Source organism: Typopeltis vanoorti, chromosome 14 (assembly GCF_054136105.1).
Source record: "Typopeltis vanoorti isolate ZY-2024b chromosome 14, IOZ_Tvanoo_1.0, whole genome shotgun sequence".
Lineage (NCBI taxonomy): Eukaryota > Metazoa > Arthropoda > Arachnida > Uropygi > Thelyphonidae > Typopeltis > Typopeltis vanoorti.
Genome location: NC_143562.1, coordinates 29080575 through 29100521, shown reverse-complemented (window position 1 = coordinate 29100521; position 19947 = coordinate 29080575). Strand labels below are relative to the sequence as shown.

Here is a 19947-nt window from a genome sequence, read left to right as displayed (position 1 = left end):
CTCCACTACTACACAGAAGCTCTACTACCAATCACCTACATCAACGTCATCTACTGCCCACAACCACTACCACCACAGCTAGTATTTTTTTTGTCTGTAAATTGCGTGTATTCTGAAGGGTCGATTTGCCTGTATGCAGGATGAAAAACCTGAGTTTCCAGGAGGAAAAAACCCTGCTACTTCCGTATGAGATCGGCTAACTCACCTTCGATTGAAAAAGTCCATCTAAAGATTCCTCCCGTCATGACAGCAATCGAAAGGCGCGATGTACCGTTGTTCTTCTAGTTGCGCTACGGAGGCGCTAAAGAGAAGGGAGACAAGTATTAGGTGAATTGGAAGGGAAAGATTCAGATGTGTATCAGGTGTTGGTTGTGTTAAAAAGACTGTGGGAATGAATGACAACATATCACCACTTATTCTTAAGGAATGTGCACTACAGTTGGCTGTGCTCTTGATCTGGTTATTTAATGAATGTCCTGCAGTGGATAGGGTTCCTAAGGAGTAGAAAGATGGCAAAATAGTACTCGACAAGCATGGTTCTAGGACAGAAGTTTCCAAATATAGGCCAGTCTGTATAACTGCAGTTGTGGTCAAGATGTTTGAGAGATTGGTAAGGAATAGAATACAGGATTGACTTGATGGACATGGCATTCTTCATGATGGTCAGCATGGATTTGTAAAGGATAGGTGCTGTTTTAGCAAATTACTTGAATTTTATGATAAGGTAACAAGCGTGTTATATAAGGGAGAATCATATACAGTGATATTCTTGGACTTTTCAAAAGTATTTGGTAGATCACCACATGATAAATTGGTATACAAGCTGCAGAGGATGGGAATAGATAGTATATTGGTTAGATAGATCAGACATTGGCTCTCTAAACAATACCAGCAAACTGTGTATGACAGAGCAGTGTCTCAAAAAAGAGGGTAACCAGTAGTGTGCCCCATGACTTTGTTCTTGGGGCCCCCGGTATTTTACTTGTTTGTAAGCGATATATCTTGTGGATTAATTGGGGATCTTCAGTTGTTTGCTGATGATGCAAAGTTGGGAAGAATGATAAGCAGCACTGCTGATGTTAATTCCCTTCAGGAAGGTTTGAATAGACTTTTTACTTGGACAAAGGAGTGATGTTGTAATTTTAATATCAATAAGTGCAAGTGTTGCATTTTGGAGTGCAGAACTATAAGGCTGTGTAATATATCAATGGCGCTATACTGCAGGAAGTGGATGAAATTTGAGATTTGAGAATAATGGTTGACAATAGATTAAAGTTTAGAGGGAATATTGCAAGTATTGCAAAGACTGCACATCATAGTGCTGCTATGATAACAAGTACTCTAACATGTAGGGATAAGGTAGTGTTTTTCCACTGTATAAAGCACTGGTCAGACCCCACTTGGACTATTGTGCTCAAATCTGGTCACCTATTTTTAGTGTGATGTGGACACATTGGAGAAGGTCCAGAGGTGAGTGACTAAGATAATGTCAGAACTTTGGAATACTGTCTATGGAGAGATGTTGAAGAGATGTGAATTACAGATTATGGTGGATAGGAGGAAAAGAGGTGATATGATAGTAAGAAGATTTAACCAGATTAATCCAGAGGAGATTATAAAAAGAATGGAAGGTGAGAGGAGAATAACCAGAGGTCATCTCTGGAAGTTATGTAAAAGCATGGTGAAGATGGATATGAGGAGTAAGTATATTTTTCACATAGAGAATTGTCAGTGAATGGAATGCATTAAGGAGTGTTAAGGATTTTAAGAGTCTATATGATGAATATGTTGTCAGTTGACAAACCTCCCATAATGATTCTGCCGACTCCATGGAGGATGTAATAGTAATAATAATGTGGTGCTGGTTATTAAGATGTGTTAAGTACCTCGGAGCTGTGTGGTCAAATGGAGAACACATCATTAACATAGCATTCCCCACCAGTAGATCTATCTTTGTAGAACAGAGGCTAAACTTTTTTTTTTTTTTTTTTTCAAAGAGAAAGTGCAGAATCCACGGCTGTCCCCTTCATTTGTTTGTAGAATTTTCCTTGCCCCATGAAATATCCTGAGTTCATGATGCACTTAAACAAGGCTGAGATATCAGGAGAAAATTGTGCTCGGATAAGGACATCCTAAAACATCTTAATAACTATCATTCCAGTATTCAGTTCAACAGTCTTCCCTCTCTAGACCTTGATTGCACACCTGATGGATCCCTGGCATTCTCAGTTTACAGAAAATCCAGATACACAGGCAAATACATACAAACAATTACGCTCTTCTCTCCCCCCCCCATCCTGCCAACAGTATGCAGTCATTCAAACCTTGTACAACAGAGTAAAATATAAAAAAATTGACATCCCTTATTCGTGCTTCAAAGACCAGTCACAGTACCTAGACCCACTAGGTGTCTACCATGTTCTGTGCATTTGTAAGTTGTCCTACTATGGCCAAATGAACAGACAGCTAATACCAAAATGATCAAATACAAGGATTACATCTTGTTCTTCCACATGCTACAGCTATGTAGGACTTACCAACTATGCCTTGGATATACCCACCATAATTAAAAAAGGCCACCTTACTCCACAGGAGCAAATTTACATAGGAAAAACTTTTCCTGGAATCTGCTTCAGGCCCTTAAAAAACTACCCAAATCTCAACAAATTTGTTTGTATGAAACTTCCTCAAATCTGGGAAACACTCATCCTGAAAACTTTGATCAAACAGTCAAAAACATCCATCCCAGTTCACTAAGGGGCACCATTTAGGACTTTAGACTTACCTTTTTTGTGCTTCTGGCATACTTACTCTATATAGTATCTGTGTGTCCATTTGTTCATTGTTCCCTGATGATGACAATTGAACTGCCAAAATATTGGAAATGTTAAGTAAATTTTTTTCTCTAATTAATATATAGTATATGCTGTTAATTAGCCTAGATATCATTATGAATAACTATTGCGGTGACTGAAGCAGCCAAAATAGTTAAGTTACAGAGTAATCATTTTGCAAGGATTACTTGCAAAGGTGAAGAGGTAAAGAGAATGCAGTGCTAAATGTGATATGGACTGATATGAGAATACAGGTAGATGAATTGGAGTGCTTAAGTATTGCACCACCTTAATGCAAATACATTGTTTGTTTTATCTGAGATATCAGCCTATGCATCATGAGAATGTGCAAGGAAATGGCGTATCCTCTGATCAATCTATTTAATTTAAATCTCAGCTCTGGGAAGGTGTTAAGGGAGTGGAAGGAGGGCAAAATAGTTCTGTTGCATAAAGGAAGCTCCAAGACAGAGGTAGCAAATTACAGACAAGTTACTATCCTTGGCATGGTGATTAAACATTGGAGAAGTTGTTAAAAGACAGAATTCATGAATTTCATACCCTGTGGGAGGGAGCATCATATTCTTGCTCACTTTTTTGTAATAAAGTGATAATGTCTTTGTACAGTTATTTGACAGGATGCTACATGGAAATTCTGTTACATAAATTGGAGCAAATGGATTGTTTATAAAGCTACGATATTATTATTATTTTTATTACATGACACCTCCAAGGAATCCAAAGGCTCATTGAGGGAGGGTACCTACTCTACAACTCTCCATCTCCACCACTCAATCCACCAACCTAAGGATATTAAACATATAAAGGAGAAATTGGTTGATAATAATAAGAAGGAGGAAGTTAATATTATGAAGAAAGAGTCAAAGGATAGTCATGTGTTATTGTATGGGGACTCAATCATTAGAGGTGTGATTACTAATAAAGTGTACAAACATTCTTTCCTGGTGGAAATGAAGCAAATAACCGATGCGTTGCAGAGAAAGAAATACCATCAAAATTAGTGGTAGCTCATGGGCACAAATTACTTAGTTCGGAAGAAAAAGAATATTTAGAGACTTGAGGAAGTTGTTGCAGCAATAATAGTGTTGTTGAGAACGTTGTAGGCATGTTGCTCAGATATGACAACAGCAAATTGGGAAGGAGAGCAGAGATAATGAATAGTAAGATAACTGAGTTGTGTGAGGCAAAGGTGGTTCAATTTGTAAATTTGTGGAGCAAATTTCAAGGGGAGTTGGAATGGTTTAAAGCTGATGAATTCCATTTGAATGGGTTTGGTGTTTGACTTTTAGAAAGTCTTTTGTTTTCTGAGAAGGCACAGATTCAAGAAGCTAATGTAGTAAATGACCAGAGTCCACTCATGAAGAAGGATAGCACAAATCAATAGATTGCACAGCAGGAAGAAGAAGATGGATATGAGATTGAAGATGTGATGCAGCAGCACAAGGTAATATGATACATAAAAATGAGGATGAGACAGGCAGGAATGGAAAATCAGAGTCAGGATCAGGAAAATGGGAGTGGTCAGACTGAAGAGAGAGAGAGGTGTGTGGTATAGCAGCTAGAATAAATAATGTTGGTGCTGGTAGAATGGCCTCAAACACACAGGGATTGTTATGTTTATAGACAAATGTAAGAAGTATTTGAAACAAGAGAGCTGAGTTTGTTGCATTGGTTGAGTTGGTATGCCCAAAGATAATCGGCATAAATGAAACTTTGTTGTCTGAGGAGGATGTGATGTCGGGAATAGAATTAGAAGGATATATAATTTTCTGAAAGGATAGATATATGAAAAGAGGAGGGGGGAGGGCTGTTATTGATTGTAGAGGAACTGTGTCTGCAAAGTGTGGAAGTTGATAGTGCATGCACAGATTATGAATCTGTGTAGTGTGAAGTTGAAATAAACAGGTTAATATATCTGATAGGATGCTGTTATAGGCCATGGAATGTAGAGAATACCGATTGTGAAATGTTTAGACAAATTAGTTAGGCAAGTAAAAAGAAGGTTATCCCGATGGAAGACATGCAGGAATACAGAATGGAAGTAGGAGATAGTGTATGGGAAGAAGGAGGGCGAGTTTATGGAATTTCTAGATAAGTATCTTAAGCAGCATGTGACTGAAGCAACTAGAGGCTTTAATGTTTTGGATTTAGTGATAACGTCACAAGATGTAGTAGTTAATGAAGCATTGACAATGCAGTCAGTTGGTGACAGTGATCATGAGGTGCTTGTTTGGGAAGTGATGAAACCAAGAAAATGTTACTGTCAAAAATGGATACATGTGGAAGTATAAAGCAGGTGATTATAGGAAGCACCGTATTCAGTTAGCATCAGTACATTGGGTGTGAGCAAGTGTGGCAATAACATTGTGCAAAACTTTTCATATGCAATTCTTCATGCAAAATATATCCTACACGTTCTTTTGAAATACCTATAGTCTCAGCAATTTCATGCACTTTGACACGCTGGTTATCCAATAACATATCATGCACTTGATCAATGATTTCTGGTGTTGTTACACTTTTTGGATGACCTTCACATGGATAATCTTCAAGGCTGGTACGGCCACATTAAACTCGACAGCCCATTTCTTAATTGGCGAATATGAAGGTGAAGAGTGCCCATCAACTTTTATGAACTTCGAATGAATTTCTTTTGGCGTTAAACCTTTTTTACAAAGAATTTTATAACCACACGATACTCAGTTTTATCCATTTCAAGGGATACAGACAATGCTTTTGCTTCAGACAGCTCTATAAAAAAAACTACTTGATAGAATAACTTGGAATTTCACATGGCTTATGACAGATGTACTAACTTAGAAAAAAAATCTCTTTCCAATAGTGTTGCCATCTATAGTCGAAGCCAAGAACTTTTGAGACCCCCCCCTCATATAGGCCAGTCTGTATAACTGCAATTCTAATCAGTGTGTTGGAGAGATTGGTAACCAATAGAATACCGACAGAGTTGATGGATGGACATAGCATTCTTTATGATTGTCAGCATGAATTTATAAAGAGTAGGTCCTGCTTTAGTAATTTACTTGCATTTTTTGATAAAGTATGAAATGTGTTAGATAAGGGAGAGTCATATACAGTGATATTCTTGGACTTTGCAAAAGCATTTGATAGATTACTGCATGATAAGTTGGTGTACAAGTTGCAGAGGATGGGAATAGATAGTATATTGGTTAGATGGATCAAAGATTGGCTTTCTGAATGTTACCAGCAGATTGTATATGATGGAGCAGTGTCAAAAAAAAAATGGAGGATCACCAGTGGCATGCCCGAGGGTTCTGTTCTTGGGCTCCTGCTGTTTAACCTGTTTGTAAACAATATCATGTGAACTGATGGGGAATCTTCAGTTGTTTGCTGATGATGCATAAATGACACTTAATTATAAGTAGGGAAGAATTATAAGTAGCACTACTGATATTAATTCCCTTCACGAAGATTTGAATAGACTTTTTACTTGGACAGAAAAATGGGATTGTAGTTTTAATATCAATAAGTGCATGCCGTTGCATTTTGGAGTGCAGAAATATAAGGCTGTGTACTATATTGATGGTACTGTATTACAGGAAGTGGATGAGATTAGTGATTTGCGAGTGATGGTTGACAGTAAACTGAAGTTTAGAGGACATATTGCTAGTGTTGCAAAAGCTCCACATCATTGTGCTGCTATGATAAGAAGTACTCTAACATCTAGGGATAAGGAAGTGGTTGTGCTATTGTATAAGGTGCTGGTCAGGCCATTGGACTGTTGTGCTCTGATCTGATCACCTGGTTTTCAATGTGATGTGGAGACATTGGAGAGGGTCCAGAGGTGAGTGACTCATACAATATTGGGACTTTGAAATGCTAGCTATGGAGAGAGGTTGAATAAATGTGAATTGCAGAGTTTGGTGAATAGGAGGAAGAGAGGTGATATGATAGGCATTTAAGTTAGTGAGAGGATTTTATTAGATTAATCCAGAAGGGATTATGAAATGAGTAGAAGGAGAGAGGATAAGAATTAGAGGCTATCCCTGGAAGTTTTGTAAAAGTGTGGTGAAGAGGGGGTTTGAGGAGTAGATTTTTTACATGGAGAATTGTCAGTGAATGGAATGCATTACCAGAATGTGTTGGTAATGCAAGGAATGTTAAGGATTTTAAGATTCTATATAATAAATATGTTTTCAGTTGAATGATCCTCCCACGATGAGTCATCGACTCCTTGGAAGGTGTACTAATAATATAATAATAACAAAAACGCCATTAAAAGCAAAAAAAATTTCAAGAATGTGCCATAGCCATACCATATATTATGGACATTTTGGAAAAAATAGATACAGCACTACTTAAATACAATATTAACACAACCTTGAAACCCCCTGATACATTAAGAAGCTTGTCCAAAGTTCCTCTTCCATATGTTGCCCACCCAGGGGTTTACAAAATTCAATGTACCTGTAACCTACCTTACACGTGGGAAATCGGACACGCATCCCAATTAGAAAATATGAACACAAACACCACATTAAATACCTACACTATGGTAAAACAGGTATGTCAGACCATGCATTCCAAAGATGTCACAGAATTGCCAAAACCAGGTTTTAAAGAAAACTGAAAGAATCCTGTGAAATGCTGAAACATCATCAAAATCTGAAGAAGAATGATGGATTAATTATTCCATGAATTTGGAGGACACATCTTCAACCTATAGAGCATCCAGAACAACCCCAAACAGAAGAAAATATTGATACCTGAAGACTTTACAAATTAGCTTTTGAAAGTTTTTCACTTGGTTATAGTGGGAAGGGTCTGCATTACTTCAAGCTTGGTATCTCACATCTGGGTCTGGCTCTTACTGATGAGACCTCAATAAAGGTTGAAACCAGTCTGGGTAGTGACCCTTCCCATAATGCAGGGTTTCCCAAACTGTGTTCTGCAGAACACCAGTGTTCCGCAGAAAGTGAATAAGTGTTCCATGAAAAATTATCAAAATTAATATGAGCTTGGAATATGAGCTTTAAATGCTGCAACAAGTTCAAAACATGTTTGTAAATCAGGTGCACCTCACTTTGCATGTGGATTGTGCTGTTAAGGCTAGTGCATGCTTGCCTTGAACTCAGCTGCCCAAGGTTGTCGATGCCTCTGAGCACAAGTGAAGTACGGAGGTATCTATTCTAGGAAACGTGCCATCACAAGCAAATCCAATGCAATGCGATGTGGCCCGGCACGCCTGTAGTGTGTGCTATCACATTTTTGAAACGCGATACAGTCTGCTTCGGCAATGGTGCACACCTAGCTTTACACTAAATACGAGATCACTGATACTCGACTCTAACCAAGGTGTTCCGTTTAAATTTCAGAATTTGTGAAGTGTTCCATCGTAAGAAAAGTTTGGGAAACGCTGCCATAATGCATAGCATTATACATGTCCACAAGGTGATGTCTTTTGCATTATGAGATACTAAGGCAAGTGATATTAAGTCATACCACCTTTGCTACAAGTTGCTCCAGTCCTGAAGATACTTCAGGTGCAAACTTTGTTTGCTTACACTTGGATAAAGGATTAAACCAAGTATATAATTTCTTGGTGTCTTTAATTTATAGTATATCCAAGTGAAAAACTTTCAACAACTATTTATCTCTAATCCAGAGCATTTTAATAATAAGGTGACACCTTTTGGCAACTTGTACAGGAAAATATTACTTCTGCATTACTTCAACCTTGGTATCTCACCTCTGGGTCTGGCTCCCACTGAAATGCTTTTGTGTGGAAGTGGTTGTGGCAAGGCTGTAGCCAATGAAGTTTTAACTAAGGCTCGGCTATTTCTGTTTCCGGGTCTGGCTTTCATGGGTGTGCTTTTGTGCTGAAGTAGCCAAATACTGTAGCCAAATGAAGTTTTAACTGAGGCTCGGCTGTTGCTGTTTCTGGGTCTGGCTCTCACAAATGTGCTTTGCACAGAAGGGGCAGTCCTTTCCCTGAGATATGAGTGGCTCTGCCTGTGGATAGGGCTTTGCCTGTCTCTGAGTGGGTCCACTGCTGAGATTATGGCTCTGCTTGGTGGTGGAGGAGTCAACGCTGAGTTAATGATCACTCATGTCGCTCATTGTTGGGTGATCTGATGATCGCATGAGTTTTTGGAAAGGTAACCCTGCACATAAACAGGGAAATCGGTATGGGTAGTGATCCTTCCCATAATGCATCTCCTTGCAGACATATATAATGTCTGCAATTAGATGTGCTTTGCATTATGGGATACTAAGGCAAGTGATGTGAAGTCATACCACCTTTGCCAAGTATATAATTATATAAACCAAGTATATAAACCAAGTATATAATTTCTCATCATCATCATCTCATCTTCCTTTATCCCTCTTTTACCTTGTGGTGTTGAGGGTTTATTAATCATCGGACCTCAAACTGTTCACAGGATAAGGTAGTCAGCCCTATACCCTGGTGTATCCTATGTCTGTAGTGTTGAGTTCTCACGGCTGGTTTGCCTGCTTTGTGGAATGAAAAACCCCAGGATAAACTGGGGTTTTACAGCCACTAGGCTAACTGCGTGGATTTATATAATGTCTTAGTATCTTTAATTTATGACTTTACAAATTATTTAATGTAGTTCTGTTTTTCTTTTTTCTTTTTTTTTTTTCACCATGCGTCAGGCTAGGGTAAATGATTAACAAACATTTAGATGTGCCTTACTTTTGTATAGTGTAGTGTCCTGAAGCTTGTATCCTATATATATATATATATATATGTATGTATGTTTTCCTGATGCTGATCTCAATATAGAGGTCGAAATGTTGTTTCTTAATGCCAGCTTGGTTGATCTTGTGGATAGCATATCTGCTCTCCAGCCAAAAAGCTGCTGGTTCGAATCCTGTTGTGGGCATGGATGTTTATGATTGTCTGCGAAAATACTAGTGGTTGTAAGCGGTAAATGGCGTTGGTGTAGTTGGTGGTTTTTTGCAGTTGGTGGATTGAGTGGTGGATATGGAGAGTTGTAGAGTAGGTGCCCTCCCTCAATGAGTCTTTGGACTCCTTGGAGGTGTTATGTAATAATAATAATAAGTAAAGTATTTATTCTAATGTGTGTTGCATTTCCATAAATTTTTCACTATGAAAAGTGCAGTATGAATAGTAATTAGCAAATCAGGCAGAGAAAGACTCTAGAGTATTTTTTAGATATGTGGCCAGTAGAAGGAAGACTGATCATGATAAGATGGTGTTAATGAATGAAAATGGTAGAATGATAATTGCTGTAGAAGACATTGCTGAAGTAGTCAGTGATCAACTTATAAGGGTGTTTCATCCTGATCAGGGTGAAATCATGAGGAACGTAAGTGTAGAGGACATAGGAGAGGATGGCTTAATTGTGTGTGAGTAGGAGGTATTTGAGGAAATAAATAACCTCAATGTCAATAAGACATAAGGATTTTATGACATATCACCATGCATGTTAAGGGAATGTTCCAAGGAATTGGCAGTGGCATTGGCATGCTTGTTTAATAAGTCTTACAACACCACAGATTCCTAGGGAGTGGAAAGAAGGTAAGTTTGTTCCTCTGCATAAAGGCTGTGGCTACAAATTATAGGCCAATCAGTATATCTGGGTTGTGGTGAAGGTACTGGAGAGATTGGTGAGAAGTAGTATACAAAATTGGATTGAAAACAGCAGTATTCTTTGTGGTAATCAGCATGAGTCTGTTAAGGGAGATCATATTATACTAACTTACTTATGCACTATAACAAGGTGACAAATACCTTGGACATGGAGATACATATACATTGGTGTACTTGGATTTTGCAAAAGCTTTTGATAGGCTTCCACACAACAAGCTGTTAAATAAATTTCAAACAGATGGCATTGGATAACAGACTTCTGAGTTGTATCAGTGACTTGCTGTCAGATAGTTATCAGAAAGTTGTATATGGTGGTGCATAAGAGGAAGGTCACTAGTGGTGTACCTCAGGGGTCAGTTTTGGGACTAATGTTGTTCACTTTGTATATTAATGGTATTGGGATGGGTTAACCTAGTGATATGCAGCTGTTTACAGATGATGCAAAATTGGGGAGAGCAGATATTATGGCCTTGCTGGAGGACTTAAATAGATTGCAATGGCAATGTCACAATAATGGGAATGGTGCAAAAGACCCTGACATGCAGAAATAAAGAGGTTATGGTGCCATTGTATAAGGCCTTGATCAGGTATCATATGGTTTATTGTGCACAGATCTAGTCACTAGGTTTCATGATGATGAAGATATATTGGAAATGGTTCAGAGAAGATTCACAAAGGTTGTCAGTGATCTTTCTTTGGAATGTGAGGCATGAGGACAAATTGTGAGAAAATGTAAATTGCATAGCCTCATGAACAGGAAGAAGGGGGGGGGGATGATTAAGACACACATAAGCTAGTCAGGGGTTGTTATCAGGTTGATATGGAAGAGATATTCCATAAAATGGGAGAGGGGTGAGAACAAGAAGCCATTGCTGGAAATTGTATAAAGTGGGTGTGAGCAGGGGAGTGAGGAGTATGTTCTTTGCATGGAGAGTGGTTGGTGAGTGGAATACAATGCCTGAATGTGTTGTGAATATAGACATATTGAATTATTTTAAGACATGGTTGGATGAGCATTGTGTTCAATAGTATGTATCTCCCATGATGAGTCTGACTCCATGGAGGTCGGATGTTAATAATTATAATAATACAGGTATCCCTCGATTAACATGGTTAATTAATCCCTCAATGTTACTGATATATCAAAATCACATTAATCAAATATAATAATCAATGGTAAAAATTACAATTTGTCCATGATCGATTACTGTACTAATAGTTCATTTTATACTGTACTCTTTTAGGAAAGATAAAAAATGAATGCAAAGTAAATGTTTAATAAACTTCTACCTACATTAGTTACTGCAATTTTTTATCAAAATAAGTTATCAAGAATAGTTTGAACAGTTTTAGTTTTTTTTCTTATCGGCATAAATTCTCTGATAAGAAGCAAAATGACTCTCTAGACCTCGTCAAACAAGCATTCTTTGATTAACATCTGGATCCATATCCATTACTTGCTGCTAAAGTGATTCTAAAATCTGTCCCTGAAATCTTTTGAATTTGAATCCAATAATTTTTTAACATCTTCTGCATTAACACCATGAAAATCAGGGTCTTTACCAATTGCAATGATTTCTTCAATCACGTTGTTCACAGGATTTTGGAAACCACCTAAGTCATTAGTGCATTCTGGCAAAATGTTTTTCCAAACAGCTTTCATGCATCTAGAAACACTTACTCCCACAAGTCATGAATGTTTTCAATTGCATGTTTACTTGTAAATTTTTTCCAAAATTCTTGGAGCGTTATTGCATTTTCTCCCGTTGTTGTTTCTACTGCCTTTAAGAATGTCTTTTTAAGAAAATAGGCTTTGAAAGTTGCAATGACACCCATGTTGATAGGTTGTAGCAATGATGTCCTATTTGGTGGGAAAAATAACTTTCACATTCAAACAGATCATTAAGAGAATTTGGATGACCAGGTGCATTATCTAAAAGAGCTTTGAAAGCTAAGTTATTTCTCTTGCAATAATCTTAAACTACTGGGCAAAAATAAGACTTAAACCAATCTTCGAATAGACTTTGGGTAACCCAAGCCTTCTGATTCATCCCCCAAATTACAGGTAAAGAGTTCTTGTTACATCCTTTTAAAGCCCTTGGGTTCTGAGTTTGATTTAAAATCTCCATTAGCATTCCTTAACAGTTAAGCAATCTTTTGATACTCTATAGTCAGGGCTGCTTCTTTTTTTGATATAAAAGTTCTAGATGGCATTTTTTCCAATAGAGGCCAGTTTCATCTACATTGAAAATTTGGTGGTTATTGTAATAATTTTCTTTGATAATTTTCTGCTGAGCTGCAGAAAATTATTGAATACTGCAAATTTTGAATGGTCTTCTTTATATTTAGTCTCTTTAAGTCTTGAAAACAGGCTTAGAGCTTTGGCCGTGATCTTATAGGTAATAACTGGAATTCTCTTTTGATTGCAGTCTTCCAGCCAAATAATCAACAGATCTTCCATTTCAACCATTATAGCAATCCGGTTACATGTGCATTGCATACTTGCAGATGTAGGTGCAACTTTACCTTGCTCACAATACTCATCAGCTTCGGATAAACTAGTCCGTATTGTAGACTCGTTAAAGCCAAATTCGCTTCCAATCTTTCTTTTACTTTCACCACATTTAAATCTTTTAATTATGTCAAGTTTTGTATCTAAAGTAATTACTTTCCTCTTCTTTTTTTCACTTAATGACCCGGTTGTGGGATTGCTCTTATTCTTCAACATGATCAATGGGCTGTAAAATTTACGAAGAACATAATTTGTAAATAGGTACAGTAGAACAACTGGAGCTTGTAATACACCCACTTTTAATGCTGGCAGCTAAGCAATTGGCTGGCACTCAGGCTCTGGGAGCATGGCTACGAGGAAGGAATGACGTCATCATGCTCATGTCACGAGGCTTGCATGTTTTTGCATGGTAAATGTAAAGGCGCGTTAATCAAAACTCTTGCCGCATATATCAAGGGATTGTCGCAATTAATTTCGGCGCATTAATCAAATCCTGTGTTAAGCAAAACCACGTTAAGCAAGGGATACCTGTAATATCAAAGTCATGTCAAGAGACAAAAAAGTTTTCTTATTCTTTTATGTCAATATTCAGTTTACATTGCAGTATCCTTTGAGTTGTATTCGCAATGTTTGCAACATGGCCTCTGAACTTCAACTTCCTATCTACTAAAACTCCATGATTCCTAACCTGTTCAGTTTCTTCTAGTAACACCAAACATAACTTTTCACTTACTAACATTGAACTGATAGCCATTTTAATGTTCCTACAATTCCAGCACATTAAAATCATTCTGCAAGTACTGCATATCAGCCAACTTCCTGATTACACTGCCTTTCTTTGCATCATCAACAACTAGATGTGTATGATATCAAATTCTTCTCAGGATCATTAATGTAAAGACTGAATAACAATGGACAAATGACTGATCCTCTGGTATAGTATTAGTCACCTTAAATGTCGTAGACTCACATCTACCCAGGGCCGGTTTTATCATTAGGTGAACCTGGGCAATTGCCTAGGGGCATTATGACTTCGGTGTACATGTGTTTGTGTGAGTATTGCTAAATATATATAGAGAGAGACAATGTATAGGGGCACCTAAATTTTCTTTGCCTAGGGGCATCAGATACTCTTGGACCGGCCCTGCATCTACCATGTGGTACTTTTTTATTTGTCAGACTATCATTCTCTTATCCACACTAATATTTTATAATTCAATCTAATATTCACTAATTTATGCAACAATCTTCCATATGTATTCTGTCAAAAGCTTATCAAAGTCTAAAATATTATATGATGGTATATCCGTTCCTCTAGTCTAACTCAACTGTAACATTGTTATAAAATGTGAGTAGGTTAGTCAAACATGACTTTCCCTCTTAGTAAACCCTTATAGGCATTAACTGGAATTGATTATAAGTATAGATTTCTTAACTTTTCCAAAATTTAACTACTCCATAATTACTGATAGATCAATAGTTAGACACATGAATCTTTGCACTACCTTTGTGAAATGGGATTATCATGCATTCTTTCCACTTATGTGGAATTTTCCCTGTTCTAAGACTTAAATTATTTATATACACTGGTCAGAGGAACACTATCTTAGCTGACTTACTATTATCTTACTATTATTATCTTACTCTTTTACCAACTGTGTTATCTCATCAGCTCCTATTGCTGAATTCTTGTTTAGTTTGTGCAACAGCTCTAGTACCTCTTCCTCATACACCTGAGTTTCTTCGTCTGTCAAAGAGGTAGCAGTAATCTCAATGTCACACATACCATGTTGATAGCTTTTAGCAATATGGGCACTCGTTGATCAATCTCTACTGTATTTGTCAACTGCATACAATCTACATTCAATACTCATTTCATACTCATTCTTTCTTCTGCACACAACATAATAGAATTCTTTTTTATAGAATGTTTTCACTTACAGAGTCAGTTTCTTTTCAGACTAGCTTTCCGAGAGTTGTAGCTCTTCTGGTCTGCTCCTTATAATTTTCATAAATAACATGTTCTTTATTATGCATGCAGTTCCCTACATACAATACATTATGGAAAATTATGGAGACAACTACCATATTAGAGCAAAACTTTAGTTTAATATAAACTAAAATGAACACGATGTTTCGACCTTCATATCAAGGTCATCATCAGGAGCATACACATATATACAGAAAAACAAACTGCAATACAATCTACATTGTTTGCTAAAGTTACTGACCAACTATTACAATTATTGGCCTGACCTCTGGTGAAAAAAAAAAAAACTTTACTACATCAAAGCTAGAGTCCTATTATTATTATTTATTATTATCTATTAGGTTACAAAATTAAATTGTGCTGGAGAGCAACATGTATATATATATATATATATATATATATATACATGTATACAGTGTATATATATATATATATATATATATATACACTGTATATATATATATATATATATATACATATACACTGTATATATATATATATATATATAAAACTATGTTATTATATATATCAATTTCAACTAATTGATATGGAATAGTTTCCAATAAAAGCTGAAAATTGCAATGGTTGGTCAGTAACTTTAGCAAACAATGTCAATTGTTTGCTAAAGTTAATTGTTTGCTAGATACAATGTAGGCTGAATATGTGTCATCCAAATTCTTGGAATTTTTATGCCACCATTATTGTTGAGATTAGGGTGGTTAATCAGAATTTCACAGGCTTCGTTAAATTTTCTTTCATACCAGGTTTTTGTATGATGTAAAGAGCAGATACTTTTCCAATCAATTTGGTGTAGGGTGTTGAGAGCGTGATCTGAGAGGCCTGCTTCACCACAGTTGTTATATTTAATGCATCTTTTGTGTCCTTTTTTTTACATATAGGGATTGTACATCCAGTTTCACCAATATAAGGTAAGTTACAGGTGTAGTAGATGTAATAAACTTCATGATGTGCCAATGGGAGGAGAGAATCCTTAGAGGAGTTGAATGTGATTTTAATTTTATAGGTGGTTTAAAAGTGGCATTTAGATTATAATGGTGTAGGATTCTATTGATTTTTTTTGATAACCCTTTAATGTATGGGATGACTATGGTTTTACTGTAATCTATATTCTTTTTTAATGAAGTTTTATGAAGAACTTTATTAATAGTATTTTTGTTATAGCCATTATTTATAAATGTGTTGCTAATAATCTTTAATTCTTACTTAAGAGCTTAATTAACTTTTAAACCACCCATAAAATTAAAAAACATATTAAAACATAAAAAAAAAGAAAATTTAACAAAGCCTGTGAAATTCTGATTAACCACCCTAATCTCAACAATGATGGTGGCATAAAAATTCCAGGAATTTGGATGGCACATATTCAGCCTACTTTGTATCTAGCATTCTTTAGGACTTTAAGCAATTTTCAGCTTTTATTGGAAAATAAATATATATAATTATATATATATATAATTTTCCATACTGTATTCTGATCACCATGTAAGCATGAAAGAAAGGGTCCCTACATATAATTTTTTTTCCTTCAGAATCTCTTGCTTAATAAGGTTACATAGCCATTTTACTTCAACCATATTTGTTCTGTGATCTTTAGGGATAATGCATCATTTAAGTATTTTTTAATGTTTCTCATGCATCACCAATATTCCCTCCATCTAGCAAAGAGTGTCATAGGATAGAACTTAGCCTACTCCTTACTTGGTCATAATTTCTTGCATTGTAGTTCATCATGTAACCTTTTGATCAGGTTAAACACAAAGATATATATTAAATAAACTCCCATTGTGTGGACTAATTACCCTCTTCTCCTCTCCTTTGACTCAAAACTTCAACTTCTACAACCCTAAATTCTAATCTCCAAACCATTCTTCAGTGGGGATCAGATAGCATTGTTAAATTCAGTGCTAGTAAAACTCAATCCTGTCTTATTTCTTGAAAAAAAAAAATCCACTGTTATTTTGACAGTACTAAAATGCAATTATTTCAAGACGGATATGTTGTCGTGAAATAATTGTAACCTCTAGTCTTTCTTTGCATAAATATGTTACAAATATTGCTTCCACACATCTAAGAAATAGTTTTCACTTTTCCTGAATACACTACTTCTAAGGGCACAAACTGCAAATCTGTTAAAATGTGACTATTATTCTCATACTTATGGTGATGCTTTTAAGGGCCCCCAGAAAATACTTGATTTGGTATAGAAGAGAGCTGTTTAATTGATTAATGATCCTTGAAAGTTTATTTTTCACTTGGTTAGAGTATAATAAATTTAGTTTAATCCTTTATCCAAGTATGAGCAAACAAATTTGCACCTGAAAGTATCTTCAGGACTGGGGCAAGGTGGTACAACCAGGGCATGGTGTTGTACCACCTTGCCCCAGTCCTGATTAATGATCCATTCAAGTGTCTAGTTCACTCACTCCATTTTCACACAGATGTTCAGTTTCTTCTGCTTACATTTTCTCCAAATATTTCCAAGTTCACTGTTCATTAGAATTGGCATCAATAATTTCCTCACTCTCCTCTTATTCTTTTAAAACTGTGTGCATGCGTGCATGCGTATGTCAGATATTCAGTATTCCTATGCAGTTCATCTCTACACTTACTGTACAAATTTTTCTTTATCTTCATTCATTCCTTCATCATATGCATTTTCTGAATGTGTATGAGGGAAGAACTTACAGTTCTTCATATCTTATCAACAGTGCTGATGTATAGTACTGGTTGAGTATGGGATTACCATAAAAAATTACTACTGCTACTAATAATAATAATAAAGACATAAATAAAACACTGCTTAATCTTTGAATTGAAAAGGAGAGATTGCATTATGCAGAATATTTCTTTTTTACATTTGAGATCACCACAGTATACTTAAATTTCATTAGTTCTGGCAATAAAGAACAATCAGTTGATTGACAGCTTTTTTTTTTCACACTTAGTTTATTTTATAATTGCATCTATATTGCTTATATTTCTGGTAGTTTATTAGCTGTGCAAAAGATTTGTAAAATTACACTTGCCACAGACCAAATTCAAACTTGTCTCTTTCTGAGGGTGGTTATTCATAACTGAAACATTCATCTATTGTGATTCCTGTTGTGCCTATTCTGCATTTGTTGATCTGCATTTGATCAGAAGGCAGAGTATAAAGTAGTTGGTATTTCAGTATTTTATTTATAAAAGTAAATTTTAATATGATAGGGTATCTATACCATATCACAGTATCGAAATTTATAAACAGTTTAACTTTTTGCTGATTATATAATTTTTTTTTTTTCATTAGAGACCTGTTGGTAATTTTGAGAGCCGAATGTTTCATGTAAAACAATCACATTGTTAGCACAGAGTATAATGTAATTTGCCTTTTACTAGTTTATTTATAAAAGTAAATTTTAATATCATTGGATACCCATATCAGAATATCAAATTTTATAAAAAAATGTAACTGTTTACAAATTTTATGTTTCTTTTTATCAGAGCCTGTTATTAGTTTTGAAAGCAGAACATTTCATGTAAGAGAATCTGATTATCAGCTGTTGATACCAGTGATTAGAAAAGGTTTGTTAAATTCTGATTTAAAATTCTTGATATTTCAACATTTCTGTTTTTCATTAAACATTATCCATAGCTGTTGACAGCATCTTAATTATTTTTAATAGTGTTATATAACAGAAAATATTATGTACACCTATTAATAAAAAATACAAGTAATGATGAACTATGGTTTTTAGTAAATGGAGAAAAAAATCTGGTATAACAATCAGAACAAAGATTAGGATGCTGAGACAGCATTATTGTGTAGATCTCTTAAAACAGGAAAATAGGTGGATGTGGTAGATCAGGGTTGAAATCATTTCATAACATCTTTAGAAAGAAGATTATAGCTGATAATTGGACAAAGAAGATTTACTTCTGCATAATGGGAGCTTAAGGAGGGAATGTTATAATTATTATTACATTATTATTATTACCATCCCAAGACCTCATGGAGTCAAAGACTTATCTGGGAGGTCCTTTTATCACACACATTTTTATGTCTACACGCAAAGATTTTTGAAAATCTAATATTAATAGTAATAAGAGATAAAGTAGGGGAAGGTCTAAGAGAAGAACAACTTTTTAAAAAAATAGGATATTGACTGTTGATTTTATTTTTGCCTATAAGAGAAATAAATGGAGTGATATTGGGAATTTTGAAAATATCAATTTATGATATTTTCAATCTATTTCTATCTATTACAAAAACGTTGTTAATCCTAAAAATTTGTTAACTATGGCTGGAATTGAAGACTGCTACACATCTGCAAATGGGTCTACTTCAATTCTTGGGAATTTTGCAAAAGTAGCTTATCTGGTAATTCAACAGACATACAGCTATCTCACCCCTGATTTGTGGCAGGGGTGAGATAAACTCCTGATAAAATCTCCTTATCAAGAGTTTAGTGACTACTTCATAATCCCCAAACCCATGAGTGCTGCACAAATGTGGTTTTAACTTGGAAGATAAATAGACATGCAGGAGTATTAAAGAAAAGGGAACATATGTGGAATTATAAGGCAGGTGATTATAATACTCTTAGATAGAAACTTCAGGCAGTTCCATGGAGGGAGGAATTAGAGGGGGGAGACCCACCTCTGCACTATTACTAATAACCCTTCCCAGCTTCCCATCATCTGCAAACAACTGAATATTCACCTGCAGTCCATTGACAATATCATTCATATAAAGGATAAATATTACAGGTCCCAGTACTGAGCCCTGTGGGACCTCGCTTGTAACCGTCTACCTGCTTGATATTTCTCCACCATAACTTTCTGATACCTATCAGACAACCAATTCTGAATCCAATTGACTAACCTGACATCTAAACCCATGAAACTGCAACTTAAATATCAGCTTATCATGTGGCACCCTGTGAAATGGCTTTGTAACACCCCAAAAAATGCC

At 35.8% G+C, this 19947-nt stretch overlaps 1 protein-coding gene across 3 annotated transcripts in view; it reads left to right on the top strand.

The window, feature by feature from the left end:
- LOC150099333 (extracellular matrix organizing protein FRAS1-like) overlaps window positions 1–19947 on the top strand; it is a 1385483-nt gene that overhangs the window by 1015238 nt on the left and 350298 nt on the right. For all 3 annotated transcript variants that reach the window (XM_090403569.1, XM_090403568.1, XM_090403570.1), the window contains one exon: window positions 18477–18557. In XM_090403569.1, coding sequence (XP_090259695.1) covers window positions 18477–18557 — 81 coding nt within the window. The remainder of the gene's footprint in view (window positions 1–18476; window positions 18558–19947) is intronic.